The sequence below is a fragment of the Vombatus ursinus genome, unplaced genomic scaffold, assembly GCF_900497805.2.
Source record: "Vombatus ursinus unplaced genomic scaffold, bare-nosed wombat genome assembly UNPS02014822.1, whole genome shotgun sequence".
Lineage (NCBI taxonomy): Eukaryota > Metazoa > Chordata > Mammalia > Diprotodontia > Vombatidae > Vombatus > Vombatus ursinus.
In genome coordinates this window covers 1475233-1493262 of record NW_020954600.1, presented here as the reverse complement: position 1 = coordinate 1493262, position 18030 = coordinate 1475233, and the positions used below count along the sequence as shown (strand labels likewise).

The following is an 18030-nucleotide window of genomic DNA, read 5'->3' as shown; positions in this document are numbered from 1 at the left end:
ACTTATCAATGCCTGCGATCACCCCAGGGTTCTACATTCCAATCTTCTATCCCCTTTTGGCCTCTAGAGATTCTGCCTAATTTCACTAAGTGCACAGCGAATATAGTAGCTTCACTGTCACATTCTCCATTCCAGAATCAGAACCCAAGTTGGCCAGGATCTCTTAAGATCACGTTGTCCAACTAGCACCAGAATGGAATCATCTTGACCACATAACCAAAAATAGGAAAGCCCAGCCCCCAAAGCAATCCATTTCACTTTTGGGTAGCTTTAAATTGTTAGCAAGTTTTTGTTTAGATTAAGCCTAAATCTCCTTTTCTGTGGCCTCTCTGCCCCCTGTTCCTGGTTCTGCCTCTGAGGTCGTACAGAACAAGTCAATCTCTCTTCCACTTGACAGCCCTTCAAACATTTCAAGACAGCTCTCTTGTTCCCTTTTCTTCTCCAGCCAAACCCCCCCTCCCATTCCTTGCACCGATCCTCACACAGCATGACCTTGAGGCCCATCACCATTTGGGCTGTCTGTCTTCCTCGGAAACGCTCCAGAGTTTGTCAATATCCTTCACCAAATGCCCTAAACCAAATATGATGCTTCATGAAGTCTGACCAGGGCATAACATAGTCTGACAGGGCCATCACTTCCCTTTCTGTTTTAAACAGAATTAAACATATTAGGATTTGGATCTTGAGTCTGAATGCCCTCCTTCTCCTCCCCTCATTTGGAGGAGTTGGTCCAACTTTAACCAATGATAATTCTGCTTTTCTTAGCTGTTGATAGGACAGAACCATAGAATTGAGAGTTGGAAGGGCCCTCACCTAGCACTCATCTCATTCAATGCCCATGCAAAGACTTTTTGATGCAACCTACCTGTTCAGCTTCTACTTAGCCCCACCTCTCCCCCAGGAAGAGGAACTGGAGGGGGATACCCGACCCCCTCTCCCAAATCAGGGACAGCTATCATCATCACAAAGCCTATCCGGACTTTGGGCTTCAATTGGCTTCTTTGCACCTTCTTCCATGGCTCCTGTTCTGCCTGTTGGGACCAAGCAGGACAAAGCTCTTCCACAGAACAATCCTTGAAATGTTTGAAAAATGGTCTTCAAATACAGTGAGAATGGATTAACTACTAGACATAAACTGTTCACTCCATTCTGAAAGAAATTCTGTTCTTTCCTAAGGACCTTCAGTTCTCATTAGTGCCACTTCAGTCACTATATGGCACCTGATGGGAGAGGAGTCAGAGCAGGCTGAAGCAGCATCTACTTCACGGAGGCGCATGGGAAGGCTACATGGAATCACCATCTAATGATGTGATGTCTCCCAAGTCAGGCCTTCACTGGCAGCATCAGGAAGGCAGGGATTCTTTCAACTGAATCTTTCTCCACTGTCAGCAGCTCAAAAACTTTCTGAACTGAACCAGCTCTTTCCAATGAAGCCATTCTCCCAGACAATGATGGCAGAAACAAAGGTAAAAGAAAAGATGGGTCCATCCAGTCTTTTTTAAACCAAGAAGCCTGGGGATTGCACTAATCAAACTCTACCTCAGGAGGCACAGACACATGCCCACAATTTATTAACACTAGGGGAAAAAAAAGGGAAAGACAGTTCATCTCCGAGGCACAGACCTTCAAGTTCTGTCTCTGCCGTGACTTCTACCCCAGAATTCCTTGCCTGGCAGGACAAAGCTGGGAACAGCTAAGAGCTCTCATGGGGGAGGTATTTCTGAACCATCTCCCTACCACAGACACAGGGTCCTGAGAGAGGAACAGCAGGAAGCCTCTTAGAAGCTAGATGCTTTACATCTCAGGCACATATTTCAGTTTCATGTGACTATTTCCACTTCTAATTAGTTTGCCTTACAAGCAACAGAACATTTATCACTATTCCCCAGTCTCTGCACTTCAGCCCTGGCACTGGAAACATGAACCAAGAGACACCTCGTGGCTCCTGCTGCTGTTCAGTCATTTTCAGTCATGTCTGACTCTTTGTGAGCCCCTTTGGGGTTTTCTTGGCAAAGATCCTGGAGTGGTTTGACATTTCCTTCTCCGGCTCATTTTACAGATGAGGATGAGGACACACACTGAGGCAGAGAGGGTTAAGTGACATGCTCAGGGTCATGTAGCTACTAGGTGTTTGAGGCTGAATTTGATCTCAGCTCTTCCTGTCTCCAATGTGGCACCCTATCCACTGTGCCACCTCGCTGCCAGGAGCTCCTAATGAGTACCTGGGTTTAGCTTCACTTGTAGCACGAGAAAACCAAAGTAGTTCAGATTGTGGGACATACAATGGTGAAAGTGAAGAGTGGAGAGGAAGGATCAAGGAATGTCCCACCTCACAAACCCAAAGAGCAAGTTCTTAGCAGACGCACCAGGAGAGTGTGTGAAGCCAGGCTTCCCCTTCCAGCAGCTCCAAGGGTGCTCTAGGCCCTGGAACACCCCATTCAGAGCAGACCCAATGTTCCCCATTCTTTTCCCTTATCTCCCTCTCTTACTTACTTTAAGAAAGAGGTCGTGACCTTAAGGATTTTTCTCATCCTCAGTTTCTCTCCTCATTTTTCCAGCTTCTCAAAGATCAGACCACGGTGCCCATTTTGTTTCTTAATCATGGGGCCTGTCCTGGTGAAACTGTAGGGAAGCTCTAAGTGTCCCCTAGATCCCTCTGCAGGCAAAAGGCCCCAGCTCTGACTCTTCTGAGTCTTCTTGGGAACAGTCCCTATACCCTAAGGTTGAAGTAAAACACTGTTGTGAACCATATATACCCTAGCTATAGCACTGCTCGATGCTAATTTTGGAGCTTATTGGCACTACATTTCAAAGCTGGTTTCTGAGAATGCTTTGCCAATACAGCAGATTCTTATCTTAATGTCAGATTTTGTCCTCCTAAATCCTAAATTAGGAAGATTGATTAGAACTAATGGATTATTGTACATGTCCAAATGACCCAATCCACACTTTTAAAGGTACACTTAAGATGATACAGTAGCTAGTCAGGCACAGTGCCTGACTCAGAGTCAGGAGAACCTGAGTTCAAATCTGGTCTCAGACCAGCTATGCAGCTGTGTGGCCACCTGGGCAAGTCAGTTAACCTCCGTCTGCTTCAGTTTCCCCATCTATAAAATGAGGATAATAGCAGCACCTACTTCCCAGGGTCATTGTGAGGGTCAAATGAGAATAACTGTAACGTGCTTAGCCTGGCATGTAGCAAGCACTATGTAAATGTTAGCTATCACCACAATTATCATTTGCAAAACTTCTTAAGCAAATCTGTTAATAGTAACATATTCAGACTCAAACCTTAACTATACACTCTGCCATCTCCCATCTAGCTGTACAAAAGCACCAGGCACCACAATAACTGATCAGGGGCACACAACGTGAATATTCCCAGTCTTAGTTTGCAGGGACTTTTTCTCAATGTTAGTTTTGCCAGGAGAGCTATAGAATGTAAGTAATGCAATGGGTACAGGTTCACGTAAAGCCAATTTAGTAAGGGCTTACGCAGTTGAATCTGTCAATCTCACTCCTACACAGAAACACGTGGGCCCCAAGGGGCCCCACCACCCACACAGCTCTGTTTGAGAGTTCTATACCCTCCAGCACAAGAAGTTGGGCTAAACCCCAAAAAAAGTAACTAAAGAAAAAGGACATGACAACGAGGGATGAAGATCTAAGGTTGCAGGAAACCTTTTCCTTGGGTTAACTAAGTGTTCGAGGTGATCCAGGATGGCCTCAATTAACAGGCAGTTCCAATCTGGCATACACTTTCCTGTATTTGGAAAATAAAGAGTAAAGTAGTAGGAAAATGAGGGAGACAGGAAAGGGGTACTTGGAAGGCAATCTGATGAGGGTAAATGTTCCTGCCACCTCCTTATGCTTTATGACCAGGCTGGCAACACCCCCAGTGCTCCCTTCAAATCAACTACAGGCAGCTTGGCAAACTGCTCCAGTTCAATCTAAATACCTCTAAGTCCATTTACTGGGACCTGGTGGTGCACAAACCAACCCCATAAAAAGTTCTGCTTCTGGTTGGCTCAAGAAAGCATTGTTGTCGTCCAACCAAGGGCATTCTCAGTATCCTAAGAGATGCCACTGTGATGGGTGATGGATTTTGGGTTCCAAAACAGAAGCTACATAAAGCAGAAGTTATTTTGCATGGTTAAAGGAATGATCCTCATTTTACAAACGAGGAAACCAAAACCCTAAGAGGTGAATGAGGGCCTGTCCCTGGGCAAAACTGGGAAACTGTGGATTCTCCTCCTGGCAGACTTTCCACACCTTCACTCTGCCTGCATTTATTTATCAACATTTTTAAGTACCTATAATGTGAGAAGAATGAACTAGAGATCTGAGGAGTCCCTGGTGGAGATGAGCTTCCAGCAAACCTCAGGCTTAGTGCCATCTGTTGCCAATTGTCCAAGCTGCCCCCAAATAACAAGCAGTACTGGGAAGGAGGCTCACTCCACCACCAGTCCAATAAAATTCCTCTAATAAGCTCCCCCAAAACTCTTAGGGCCTTTTAGTCTGGAAAACATCAGTGAAAGGAAAGTGACAGGCAGGTTTGTCTCCTTGGCTCCCCTGGCTGCTCTCTATGTGCTGGGGCCTTGACTCTTAATTGAGTGATACTCTGTTCCTATCTGGAAAACAAGAGAAGATGGAGACCAGAGGCCTGCTTTCTCTGGACTGATAAGAGCAACACAGCGCAATTACCCCCGCCCAGCTCTGTTTGGAAATGTAATCACCGCCCTAGTCTCCTTCCCAACTGGGTGGCAACAGTGTAATTACCTTTTCAGGGCTCTGTTTAGGAGTATCATCCTTCCACCAGGCCTTCTTTCCAAGGGAGAGGAGGGGCACTGCGTGCTCCTCAGCATCCCCAGCTCTCTCCCCAGGAGGAGGTCTGAGAAGCAGAACAAAAGCTTCTCCCCTCAGTCCAGAGGCTACCCAGGGCAGGTGCTTGGGAATGGCTCCCTGGCACCAGCTCCCAACTATTCACTCTCTTCTCTTCACAAGGAGCTGCCCACGATCTGTACTGGTCAGCACACCTCAGTCAGGACAAAGGAGGCAGACGCCCAGATCACAGCAACACAGAACATTTTGTAATCATATTCAAATATTAACATTGGCCAGAATCAGACATGAGCCCCTGCTGTCTTTTCCACCTCCTGCCACCCTGCCAGGAGGGGCAATGTCAAAGCAGGGCTGCCTCGGCCTCAAGGCTCATCCTAACCCTGGCTGCTGCTTGGTGTCAATGGGCTGCACCTAGCCCTTTTGTAGTGGTCAGCTTGGGGAAGAAGCTGGGGCCAATCCAGATCTGTTCCTTTGGTTTATTTTTGTAAATCCAACCGAAACCATCACAACAGGATCTGTGGTGAAATCCCGCTGTTGGGCAAATGGCTAATCAGCAAGTACTACAAGAACCAGCTGTTTTCAAGATGGCAGATGCCAGGGGAAATTCATCTTGCTTTGTCTGGCTGAGCCAATTCCATTTAGGAAAATGGTTCCAAATTCTTCTCTTATGGCCCCAATGCCCCAACTCAACCAGATTTCCATTCTACTGTTTCAACCAATGTTTCTTAAGTGCCTATTACAGGCTAGGTGAAAGGATAGTGAGTCAGCCTTGGAGTCAGGGAGATCTGGGTTCAAGTGCTGCCTCTTACTTTTCACTTGCTGGGGGAACTGAAGACAGGTCATTTCACCTCACAGTCACAGAGAACTACCTAAGACTGTAAGTGGCAAACCAGGTGCTATTCTGCATTGGTAAAAAGTGTTTCCTTGCCTGAAACCAAAGGTTCAGGAACACCCCCACCCTCCAACATAGGAAGTACTGCAATCAGCACTAGGTATAGAAAAGACAAAAATGACAGTCCCTGCCCTAGGGAAACTTGTGTCGTACCAGAGGAAAGCAGGGTTGAGAAAACAAAGTGGAGAAAAGATAATTTGTACAACAGCTCTCTCTACTTAGGACCAGATTAATTCTCCATTTCTGGAAGGAATGTTTTTCGATTTCCCAGTCACAAGATTGTTTAAAAAAAAAAAAAGTACGAGCTCTTCCCACACAGAGGTCCTTATGTCCTTTATTTATTTGGGGGAAGGTACATATGAAGCAAAGGTAGAGACTCTTGGTGAATCTCTTGGGTTTGAAACGGATTCATGGCCTAAGTGCCGAGGAGACTGCATCCCTTCGTCAAAGCTAAATGATCTGATCTTTTACTACTGCTGCTCAACACATCAAGGCCTGCCCCCACCCCAGTGACCCTCCACTGAATTATCTGCAAGGTGCCCCCTTCTCCCATAAAATGGCAAGACCCCAGTTCCTCACTGCCTTCCCAAGATACCACCTGTGTGGCACTGGGACACTGGGCAGACCTGGCCTAGAGGAACAACAGCAGGTGTTAAAGGAAGGAAATTACCACCATACAACTTGGTTCTACTTTGGAAGGAAGGGTGAGAGGTGCTGTCTGCCAGCTTCCATGGCATTTCCAGCCAGTTCGGAATAAATCAGGCATCGTGGAGAAATGAGAAGAAAGGGAGACAGAAAGAAAGCCTAAGGACAGCATCATGTGAAAATAAGGAACTTGCTTTTAGCATCCTGACTGGTCATCCAGCTAGAAATTAATTCAGAATCACATGGCCCTGTTCAGGGTCTACTTTTACTTAAAGAGCTGCCCCCATACTGGGAAACATAGCATGTGGCTTCACATTTGGGCCTCTCTTCCTACAGAGCCTGCATGAACAGAGATGCAAAATACCCTACTAGATATATCAGTCACATGTGTCAGAGAAGCTACGGGTAGAATGGAGAGTTTTCAGGATATGATAAATACTGCAAAGCAATCAGATCTTCTCCATATGTATTCTCAAAACATGGAAGAGTTCTCAGGGGGAGGTAGGAAGGGGCGCTAACATACCTGCAGGGGACCTGCACTCATTGGAAGCCTCCCCAGGCCCAGGTTCTACTTCTTTATTCAAACCGTTCTTTACCCAGGAGGAGGGAGAGACTCTTGGTGAACCTTCTGGGTCTGAGACTCAGGCAGGCCCAACAAGCAATCTGCATGCCTCAATAAAAGCCATGTGGTCCAGCTTTTTTTGATGTACCTCAACACACCAAAACCTGCTCCCCACCTCATGCTGAAAACTGCAGGTGAAGAGCACACTGTTTCCTCCTCTATTCACAGCTAGGTGGCACCATAGAGCACTGGGTATGAAGTCAGAAAGATGAGTTCAAATCTAGTTAAGCTGGGTGAGCCTGGGCAAGTCAAGTCACTTCATCTGTCTGCCTCAGTTTCCTCATCCATAAAATGGAGGATAATAGCACCTACCTCCCAGGGTTGTTACGAGGATCAAATGAGATACTATTTGTAAAGCTCTTAGCACAAAGCTTGGCACACAGTAAGTGCCTAATAAACGCTTGTTTCTTCTCCCTTTGTTAATAGCTCAATTCCTACAAGTGCATTCCAAGGTCCATAATGCATCATTTAATGGGCACTAGCTGCCCCCCAAACCATGCTGCCAACTTGTCATCTCATCCCTCCCCTGCCTCTGCCCCAGCTCAATGAGTCAATCTGGAGAATCTACTTCTACTCACTAGATGAGAGACAGGTGGCTCCTCGGTTACCATGGCAACCACGGGGGGGGTGGGGGGGAGCTCTCAACAGCACAGGTGCTACCAGGGTCAGCTCAGCTCAGGGCTTTTCCAGTACAAAGTTCCACTATAACCCTTTCTCTCCCCAAATGACTCTCAGCTCAGAGAGCCCTGCGCCCCAATCTGCTGAGACCATAAAGCAGAGGATAACAGCAGAGACAGAGCAAGGCGTCTGACCAGGGAAAGAGAGGTCCCAGCGATGACCAAGAAGCACAGTCCAAGTGCAAAAGGGATCAAGAAATGGCCCTGCCCTCATCACTACCCTTCTCCCTCCTCAGCCAGAGCACTATGGGGTGAAGTGATCATTAAACTCAAGATAAATCCCTGAACTCTCAGGGCTAAGGCCATGACAGGGGAAGTCACAAGAACGAATCACCTTTCTATGTCTTTGTTCCTCTGGTGATCAGTGAAAAGAACAGCAGGTCACATTTAAATATGGCACTTGAACGTTTATTTCCAAAATGCTTTCCACCTAACACCACTGTGAGCCAAGTAATGAAATTAGTTATTCTTATTCTCCCTCTTCCCAGATAAAGAAACTGAGGCTCACCAAGGTGAAGCAACACCATATGGCTAGGAAATGAAAGCCAGAACTGGTGCCCAGATCTCCTGACCTTATTTGCATTCTCCTGGGTATTCCGGAAGAGAAGTGGATTAAGGATGAACCCTCACCAGCTTTTTTGGTCAATACCCCTCACCATATTTTGCTGTGTCCAGCAGGCATGCCTGCTTCCCTGTCATTCCCCGGCTGGGCCCCAAACCCATCACATACTCAGGCTTCCTCTCCTGCCCTTCACTGGATAAATGCTACATACTCTTTTAGATTAGGCCAAAGTGCTACCTCAATGCAACGAGGAAAAACACTTGTTGAGTGTTTCCCAGGTGCAAAGCATGACATTGTGCTAAGCTTGGAGGGAGTCTCAAAGATGAAGAAGAACTGGTCCCTGTGTTTAAGTCTTCACAGTACCCTGTGGGAGGCAGAGGACATGTACACAAATCAATAAGAAAAAACCTAGTTAGGGCAGCTAGGTGGCTTAGTGGATAGAACACCTGCCTTGGAGTCAGGAGGACCTGAGTTCAAATGTGGCCTCAGACACAAACTAGCTGTGTGACTCTGGACAAGTCACTTAACCCCAGTTGCCTCACCCAAAAAAAAAAAAAAGAAGCCTATTTTGGGGGCAGCTAGATGGAGAGTGGATAGAGCACTGGCCCTGGATTCAGGAGGACCTTAGTTCAAATCCAGCCTCAGACACATAACACTTACTAGCTGTATGACCCTGGGCAACTTACTTAACCCCACTGCTTAACCAAAAACAAACAAAAAAACCAACCAAACAAACAAACAAACAAAAAAACCCCTAGTTGTCTGGGTACAAATCCGCAGAGCCTGAGGAGCCTCTCCCAGCCATTCCAGGCCCAATGATCCCACCCTCTACTGAGCTGTGAACGTGCTGCTTCCTGGCTACAATGTGTGCTCCTAGAGGGGATGTCTCCCACTCCTTGGTATCTCCCAAGATGGAGGAGCACTCAGGAAACAGTGTGGCATGATGAAAGGCCAAAAGACTCAGGGACTGAAGTGGATGAAACATCGGGCAAGGACCCTGACCTGGTGAGATCTACGTCTTTGGGCCTCTGAGGTTTGACCAGACAGTCTCCAGGGTCCCTTCCAGTCCTCAGTTCTAGGACTCGGTGCTCCCATAAAATACTTGCTGACTGACTAAAAGAGAACATAAATTAGCAAAGGAACCCTGCCAACTCCATAAACAGACAGGGAGCAGTCATAATCAGCACTTTTCAAAGAATCGAGAAGAAATTCCCTAAGAGACAGTCACCTGTAATACGGGAAAGAAGTTCAAAACAAGTTTACAGGCAAGATCTGGGGGATCCAATACTTTCTATAGGAAGCCTAAGATAAACCAGAGAATCTTAGCTCAGAAATAAAAGCCTACACCTCCAGTGATCACCTAGAGGCCAAGAACTGGTGGAGTGAAGGCCTCGGGAGCAGAGAGAATCAACGACCAAGCTTCTACTGAGAGAAACCGAGTTAACGGGCTGGGGAGCTGGGAGGCAGGGAGGCTGGGGTCCCCAGGACAGAGGCTCTCCTTACTGGCTGGTTTCCAGGGCAACCAGACCAGCCCCTTATCTCTTCCACTTTTATCACTGAAGCAGAAGTGAAAGGTAATTGGGTTAATTATTAAAGCAGCACCAGCTAGTGTCACTACCACTAATTGTCCATTTATCAGAGTTTTATAAACAGTCATTTTAATTGACACCAAGTTGGAACATACCATTCGTGCTCCACTTGCTGGTCCCTGGATCGAGAACCTGAAGGGCAAGTATCCTTAGGGTTCTAGATCTAGTTCAAAAGGTGCCTCCCATATCTGAACACAAGGGTTGAAACCTTGCTTGCTACCACACATTTCACATTTAAATACCTCTAATAGAGAGTAGGCAACATCATGCACTACTTATGGTGGAAATAAGGTTGTGATCTCAGTCTAATTCTGAAAGACCAGACATCCAATTCACCAAATATAACAAAGAACTCTCCAAAGACTGAAAACATTTCCCTGTTGTCAGACCCTCCTATCCACCAAATCAAGACCCCAAGACACTCTGGCAATGGTATTATTGCAACTAAGTCTCTTGCAGTAGTTACAAATCAAATTTTGCAAAGTGGAGGGGGGAAAGGTCAGGGAGAGAGGGAAGGAGGAAGGAAGGAAGAAAGGGGGGAAAAAGCCCACTGCAAAAAGGATAGGTTTGCTTTATCCACACCAACCAGTAACCAAGATGCTGCCTGGGCCCAGAGCCATTTTTGAATTAAGACACTCAAGCAGACCCCAGTGACCCAGAGCCAGGAGCTGACAAGCCCCAATACTTCCCCTATCATTTTTAATCAAAGGAAAAAATAAAATGTATGATGCCCCCATCTGCTGGGGCAGATGCTCATTAGAATAAAAGTCATAAAGATAATGTAGGGCAAATAAATAATACTCTGCATTGCCCAGGCCCCTGACCCTCAGAAGAAAAATCTTCTGTTCTCTGTTTTCCCATTAATTAGCCAGGCTGCCAAAGGCAACCCAACGAGACCCTCTGACAGATCCTCCCTCCTGGCTTCAAAGGCTCCTCTTCCTTTGGGCCCCCATTCCTGAGGTCCTCACAGCATTGGTCTGGTATATGCTTCTTCCATGCTAGGAAAACCACAACTCTCACTGCACTTACACCTTAAATGTGGATTCTGTTGGTTTAAAGAAGAGTGAACTGGAGCACAGCCAGGAGGATGAGGTTCTAGCCCCAGCTAACCAGGCAGGGAGGCAGGTAACCAGCATTTATTGAACAATGACACTAGGCCCCTGTGAGAAGCTAACAGGCTCCTCCACCTAAATCCCATGATCACTCTGGGCCTTAGCTTTCTGTCTATAAAATGAGAGGGGTTTAGCTAGTGGATCTCTAAGGTCTAATCTTCCAGTTCTGATTTTTTAGTCTCTGTAAGTCAATGGGCTGGACCTGAAGGCAGACAGACCATGGTCTGGATTTGTGGAGAGTGGCAGCTTCCCATAAAACTACACACTGGGAGAAAACTTCAAGAGGCAGCATGACAAAAATAATGATCAGCTACTTCTCTGGTGGCCCTGGCTTCCCATCTCAACTTGAGCCTCATGATAAGGAGAGAATGGAATGGATCCAGATTTCCCATAAAGCTCCGCCCATGCATCCTCGGCTGTCCATCCCAAGGCTGGAGGCCCTTGTGTGCCTACTTGGCATGACAAGAGCTGCAGGGGCACACACTGGCCCTCCAACCTCTTGCTGCCAGCCCTTCTTCCCCGCACACAGCCCTGGACGAAGAGGCAGCTCCCAGAAGCGTGCTCAAAACCCAAAACTGAAAGAGCAGGATGACATGGCTCAAAGGTCAATTTTCCTTCCACTGAAAGCCACTGTTATGGCAGCTTCCTGAATAAATGCAATCAGATAAATCAAATATTGGCATACCAGAAAGAGAAGTTCAGGTAAAGACTAGGATGACCAAGTCTCTAGGAAATGCTCAGTAGGCCTGGGAGTTCACTCAATTGCAGAGGGGGGGGGGGGGGGGAGCACGCCAGGGAAAGTTTGGGGAGGGAAGGGTGATACAGGGTACATCTAAGTACCATGTAAAGCAGAAAAAAGATGCAGCCCACAGGAAAAATGCCATGTCAAGTACTATCCTGAGAGAGGACAAGCAGTCACAGTAGGTTCCATGCAATCTGTGCCATTTTTTAAAAGTCAGAGGTGGTCATTCCAGAGGAAAGAAATGAGGAGGTGAGAAAGGGCCCATGCTGATGTGGAAGTCTGCTAGGTTAATTATGGGACAGGAAAGCTCAGTAGATAATCTATATATATCGGAGGCTACAGAAAATGGAGATAATCAGCTTATCTCTGCCAATGCCAAGTGCCTTCAAATACTGGCGACCAGACCTCCTGTCCCTGGGGCCACCTTGCCTGCTCTAATGAAGGAAGCCTGCCTGGGCTCACCAGCTGTAGCCATCTGTAAGGGGAGCACCATCCCTGCATTCTGAGCTGTGCACAGCAGTGTTCAAATACGAAAATGGGGCTAATTTCTGTCAGACCCCTGGAGGTGGAGGAGGAGATCAGGAAATGGGGGAAAGGAGTCACCGGAGGCAAGGAGGGGAGAAAACCAACAAGCAGCTGCTCCGAAAAGCTAAATGCCAAGGAAATATAGATTTGCCCAGAGCGGAGGAGCAGGAGGTGCTGTGTGGGGTGGTGAAGGCAGATGTCTGCAACAAAGCAGGGTGGAGGGGAGCTCTGCTGGGTTGCCTGGCAGCAAGTGACTATCTTCCAACAAGGAGTCCCACGTGCCATCCACCAAACCATACACGGCTAACTGGACAGGAGGGACTCAGCGGCCCAGGCTCTGTTCCCAACCACCAACTGGGGAAACCAGAGGCTATGGCATGTGCCCCAACATGACACAGTCCGTCCAACAGAAGGAAAGAGAAATGGAACCTTGGGAGATGAGAGGATACTAAGGCCTCCCAGGTGAGAAGGGAGGAGTACTGTCCCTGTTCCTTGGCAGGAGCTGCTGACCTCACTTCCTCTGTTGTCTGGACAGATCCCCAGGCTCTTTCAAAACAATGCAATGATGAAGAGCAAAGCCCAGCGCCAGATCCACAGAGAGCCCCTTCAGTGCCATTCCCCTCGGCGCACAGACTCTGCCTGCACCGCCGGAGGACACACACAGGTCAGGAAGCCACGCAGATTCCCAAGGCCTCCCTTAAGTGGACCCAACCCATTTTTTGCCATGTGAAGTCAGCCAAGCTGGCACCTTGGAGCTCTAGTCCCTCTTCCCTCCCCCTGCCTTGGAAGATTCCAAGGCACTTGGAAGCCAAGTATGCTGGCAGCGCCAGAGGGTTGGAGAGGTGTGTGTTAAGCTCCTAATTGAATCACAGGATCTGCCTCGTGAGTGTCTCACCGACCGGAGCATGAACAAGACACCTTATCATTCGATTAGGATCACTGCTAAGACCATCATCTAGCTCTACATTATGAAACAGTTGGTTTAAATTTAAAAGCGGGGCATGGAAAGGTAGACAGGAAGGGGCCTTTAAAATGAGACAAACACTAGATTGTGTTATTTAGTCATCTCCTCAATGCCAATTAGGAGTTAGGAAATATTTGTATAGCATTTTCAGGTAAACAGCATGACGAAGAGCTAAGAAGTCTTTACTTATCACCTACAGGCAGTCAACACAGGCGTAGAAGCAGGAAGCCATGTTAGCTTCCCAAGTCATGCAGGAATCATTTTCTTACCTGCCAGGACTCTATTAACAGAGGAATGAGTGGCCAATCCAGGCTGTCCTCGTTCATGGAAAATCCCAGCATAAGGCAAGTATTCCGGCAGCAAGAAACGCCTACAGAGAGAAGTCATCACATAAAAAGTCTACCATGGACTGCTCATTACAAAACAAGCGGGATCTGCAAAGGCTCACCCACCTATTCCAAAGGTCTGAGGCCCTAGGGACCTAAAGCCATGCTGGAATTAGACAGACCCTCAAACCCTCCAAGAACTTCTCAAGTTGATGATGATCATGATAATAATGACAGCAATTCACAATGATTTAGTATTTTAACATTTAAAGTGCTTTTCATACATTATCTAACTTATCTTCTATCATATCTCAGTTTCTTCTCTGCTTTTCCTAGTTGAGTAAAGTTTCTTAGGCTTGTGCAAGTCTCTTTCTTACTGTTTTCCCTCTCTAAATTGCCTTCCATTAAAGCATCCTGTAAAGTCTCCTGTCAATTTTCAAGATGGCAGCCTGTAGTTCAACAAAGCAGAATCCCAGTGAACCCCTAAACACCTGAACTAGAAGACATCTTAGAGATCATCCCTTCTAGCCCCTCCATGGATGGATAGGGAAACAGACTCAGAAAGAAGTGACTGGCTCAAGATCACATATAAAGTACGTGGAAAAGCTGGAATAAGTCTGTGGCATCCCACTCGTGGGCTTTTCCCCTACACCTCCTCTGCCACATGGATGCAGGGCTGAGTAATTCCAAACATCACCGGTCCAGGGGTCAGAAATTAACATTTCTCCTTACAAAGACCATTTCTTTGTCTGCCTGCACAACTCTTACCTGGGGACAAAGCGTCCAAGTGAAGGGGCAGACATCCTTGCATTACGTGGTGCTCGGTGCCTGGATCTGTCTCCATTATCCCTGAAGGAGGGAAAAAACCCAACAGATTAAGGGAATCACTCAAGTCAAATCACCTTCCAGGTCAAAGAGCAAGGACCTGACACCCAGCAGGAGAAGATTCTATGATTACTCTCAGCTCATGCTCTCTCTACACACCAAATGAACCCCAGATATACTTGAACTTTCCAGAGTAGTGCACCTAGGAGACTTCCAAGTGCTTTACCAAGCACTTTTGTTAAATCATTAAAATGATCATTGAACATATCTCAGAACAAGATGGAGGAGCAAGAGGAGGAGAGGCTTTCTATAGCTGAGATAATCTTGGAATTTTGTTGAGTCTCAATTTGGAGTCAAGCATGAGGCTTCCAGGGAACTAGAATGGGACAGACAGATTTCTTTTCCTGGATTAAATCAAGCAAAGTGACTTCAGTGTCAAGGGCTCTGGAAGAGGAGAAAAATTACCTCATCAATTCCACTTAAAATGTGGTGCCCTTTCAGGATTCACTTTAGTCCATGGAATGGATATGAGAGTGAAAATGGTGAAAAGATAATAGAATCTCATTCTTGTAGAGAGCAAAACTGGAGGAGACCAGTGGGGAACCCTAAGACTACTGGAAAATGCAATGTTAACCCAGGTCATTTGGATCTGAGGGAGAAAGACGACAAAGGCTAGAGGTGTTCTTTGAGGCTTACTGGCTACTTTTTGGCCTCCCTTATCATGCATCATGATAAGAAGTGTTGGGCTTGCAGCTGAGAACTACCAAGTCCTGTTTTCTCCCACTGTAGCATGCTAGAGGGATGCCCTAAGTGGAGGAGGTGCCAAAAGTAAAGGGACCTAGCTGGACTGCAGAGTTAATTGGTGCCTAACCAGCTTCACAGAATAACTGAGCCTTTCTGAGGCAAGGATCCCAGTTTCTGAATTCCTTCCTCTGGGTTAGACCAGTAAGATTCTGCTAGAGCTGGCCAGTGGCCAAAATTTAAATCTTCTCTTAGTTTTTTGAGGGTCCCTGGGGGGAAATCTAGAGGTCTAAAAGAGAAAGCACATCTTGGCTCTTGTTTGGGGGTAGAATGCAGCCCTTGCAGCACATGAATGGGCGCATCAACAGCAGGCCAGGAACAGCCTATGCATTAACCAGTCTGGGTGTCAGCACTTCATCTTTGCTTCCCAAACACACAGTGCTGCTCTTTCCTCCTGACTTTGCAGCCCTGCAGACAGAAATTAGAAGGAGGGACCAGGAGAGAAGGGGGAGGCCACAAGGGAAGTGGCAGATACCTCAAACAACTACAGAGAGCCACTGCCACGTCAATCAACTTATCCAGCTGCTCCCTGAGACAGGGTCTGTTTTCTCATAATTGTATTTTAAAGCCTACTAACAAAATCTGTTGAACAATTTCCTTCTGGACCAGCGTAAAAATTTTAATCTACCTTCCTTTAAGTCTCAAATTTACTAATCAGTAAATATCTCTGCTAGCAGAATTCAGTGGACAGCCAGAGAAGTTCACTGCATGACAGCCGCCCTTGCACTAAAGACACCATTCTGTTGGACAGGCTAAAAACCATGAGAAAACAGTTCAATGCTGCGACCAGAATCTCAGATTTCTAGGTAAAGGAGAGGTCGGGTGAATGGCCCTGTGTTTCCTTTCACAAATCAGTCAAGGGAAGAACTTTCTATGTCTCTCCGTCTCCAAATAAGAGACATATATTCAAACCTGGAGGAAATGATCACAACCTTCCGCTCTCTTTCTGGTGACATAAATAACGTTGTCACTATTCTCTATTTATTCCTAGCAAGGACAAAGAAGTAGTTGCCAAATAACTGTCATTTTTTGCTCTTTAGTCCATTTTCTTAGCACAGGATAAATCCTATAAGATATTTAAAGATGGTCAGCACAGTCCAGAGCAGAAAAGTCAAATCACTTGGAGATACCATCCTAGCTCAATGCCTGTACATACAAATCTAAGAAACCTCAATGTCTTTTTGACTTGGTTTCTCCCTCCTTCAGAAAATAAACACCACCAGCAGGCTGTGGCTGTTCAGTGCTTTGGGATTCCTGAGGAATGCTGCTGTGTAAAAAGAAAATAATGCTCATGATACCAATTGGCTTGGGCACATGAAATATCACAGCCTGAAGGCTAAGCCAAGTTCTATAAGCAGAGAGTAATAAGAAAACATCAATAGATCAAGTAAATGGAGCTGGCTGTTGGCTGCCCAAAACATCAGCATTTCTCCCTGGGCTTACTTAATGTTTTTATTAATAATGGGCAGGTAAAAGATAAGTGGCATTTTAATGAAATGAACAGAAGATTTCAAAATGGGAAGTGATGAGAACTCTTAAAGAATGAAAAATCACAGAAAAAATACGGAGTGATCATAAAACTGTGACACATGGCAAACAGATACTATAGGAAATAGACACCGAGTAGTATAATGAGAAAAGGGTTTAGAGTTAGAGGGCCTGAGTTCAAATTCCTGAACTGCCTCTCCCTGAAAGACCCTGGACAAGCCACTTAAACTTCACTAGGCCTCAGTTTTCCTATTTGTAGAATGAAGGGCTAGTATTCAATGATCACTTAGGAATCTTCCTGCTCTAAATCTAGGTGATGTAATATAGATGGGAGGAGCAAATGAAGTCATTCCTAGAAAAATGAATTTTAAAAAAACTCAAACATTGACTGTTCAGGAAGGACCCTAAATACAATCCTGACAAAGGGAGCCATTCCTTCAATCAATAAACACTTATTAGTCAGTTGTTTTGTGCCAGGCCTGTGCCAGGGGCTAGAGACAGAAGACCAAACAGGCCCTGTGCATTTGTGAGGCTTCTGTTCTCTCTGAGGAGACAACAGGTACACAGATAAATCAATTCAAAAACGATACCAGGTAGAGAACACTAGACCTTGGGAAGATCAGGAAAGGCTGCATGTGCCTCTGAGCCCAACTTCAAGGTGCAGGAGAGAACCTTCAAAAAGGCCCAGAAATAGAAGATGGAGCCCAGGTATGAGGAGCAACAAAAACCAGTGTAATTGTACCACAGATTGGGTGAAAGGGAATGATATACAGGAAGGCTGGAAAGGTAGGGTGGGATCAAACTGTCAGGGGCATTATATGGCGAACAAAGCAGTTGATATTCCTCCTAGGGTTAATGGAACCACGGAAGTTGACTGAGTTGGGGAGGGGCATGGTCAAGCCTGTGCTTTAGGAAAATCACTTTGGCAGTGTGTGGAAGACAGTTGAAGATATGAGAGACCCGGGGGCAGCTAGGTGGCGCAGTAGATACAGCATCAGCCCTGGAGACAGGAGGACCTGAGTTCAAATCTGGCCTCAGACCAAACACTTGACACTTACTAGCTGTGTGACCTTGGGCAAGTCACTTAACCCCAATTGCCTAAAAAAAAACAAAAAACAAACAAACAAACAAACAAAAAGATACAAAAGACCAGAGGCAAAGAAACAATGAAGAAACTATTGCAAGAATCTAGGCAAGCCGCCATGAAGGCCTGAGCAAGGGTAGAAGCTCTATGTGTGGAGAGAAGGGGATTGACCTAAGTAACACTATGGAGATGGAAACAACACAATTTGGCACTTACTGGATCTGTGGGGTGAGGAAGATGTCAAGGTTGCAATCCTGGGTAAGGGGAAGAATGGAGGTGCTATCGACAGAAATGGGGAATTTTGGAAGAGGAGTGGGTAGAAAGTCATGACCTC

The 18030-nt window shown here is 46.3% G+C and overlaps 1 protein-coding gene across 7 annotated transcripts in view; it reads right to left on the bottom strand.

Moving 5' to 3' along the window:
• The window catches only part of AMBRA1 (autophagy and beclin 1 regulator 1), a 189589-nt gene that overhangs the window by 87136 nt on the left and 84423 nt on the right, over window positions 1-18030 (bottom strand). For all 7 annotated transcript variants that reach the window (XM_027837760.1, XM_027837762.1, XM_027837761.1 and 4 more), the window contains 2 exons: window positions 14267-14347; window positions 13442-13542 (listed from right to left, as the gene is read on the bottom strand). In XM_027837760.1, the coding sequence (XP_027693561.1) occupies window positions 13442-13542; window positions 14267-14347 (182 nt within the window). The remainder of the gene's footprint in view (window positions 1-13441; window positions 13543-14266; window positions 14348-18030) is intronic.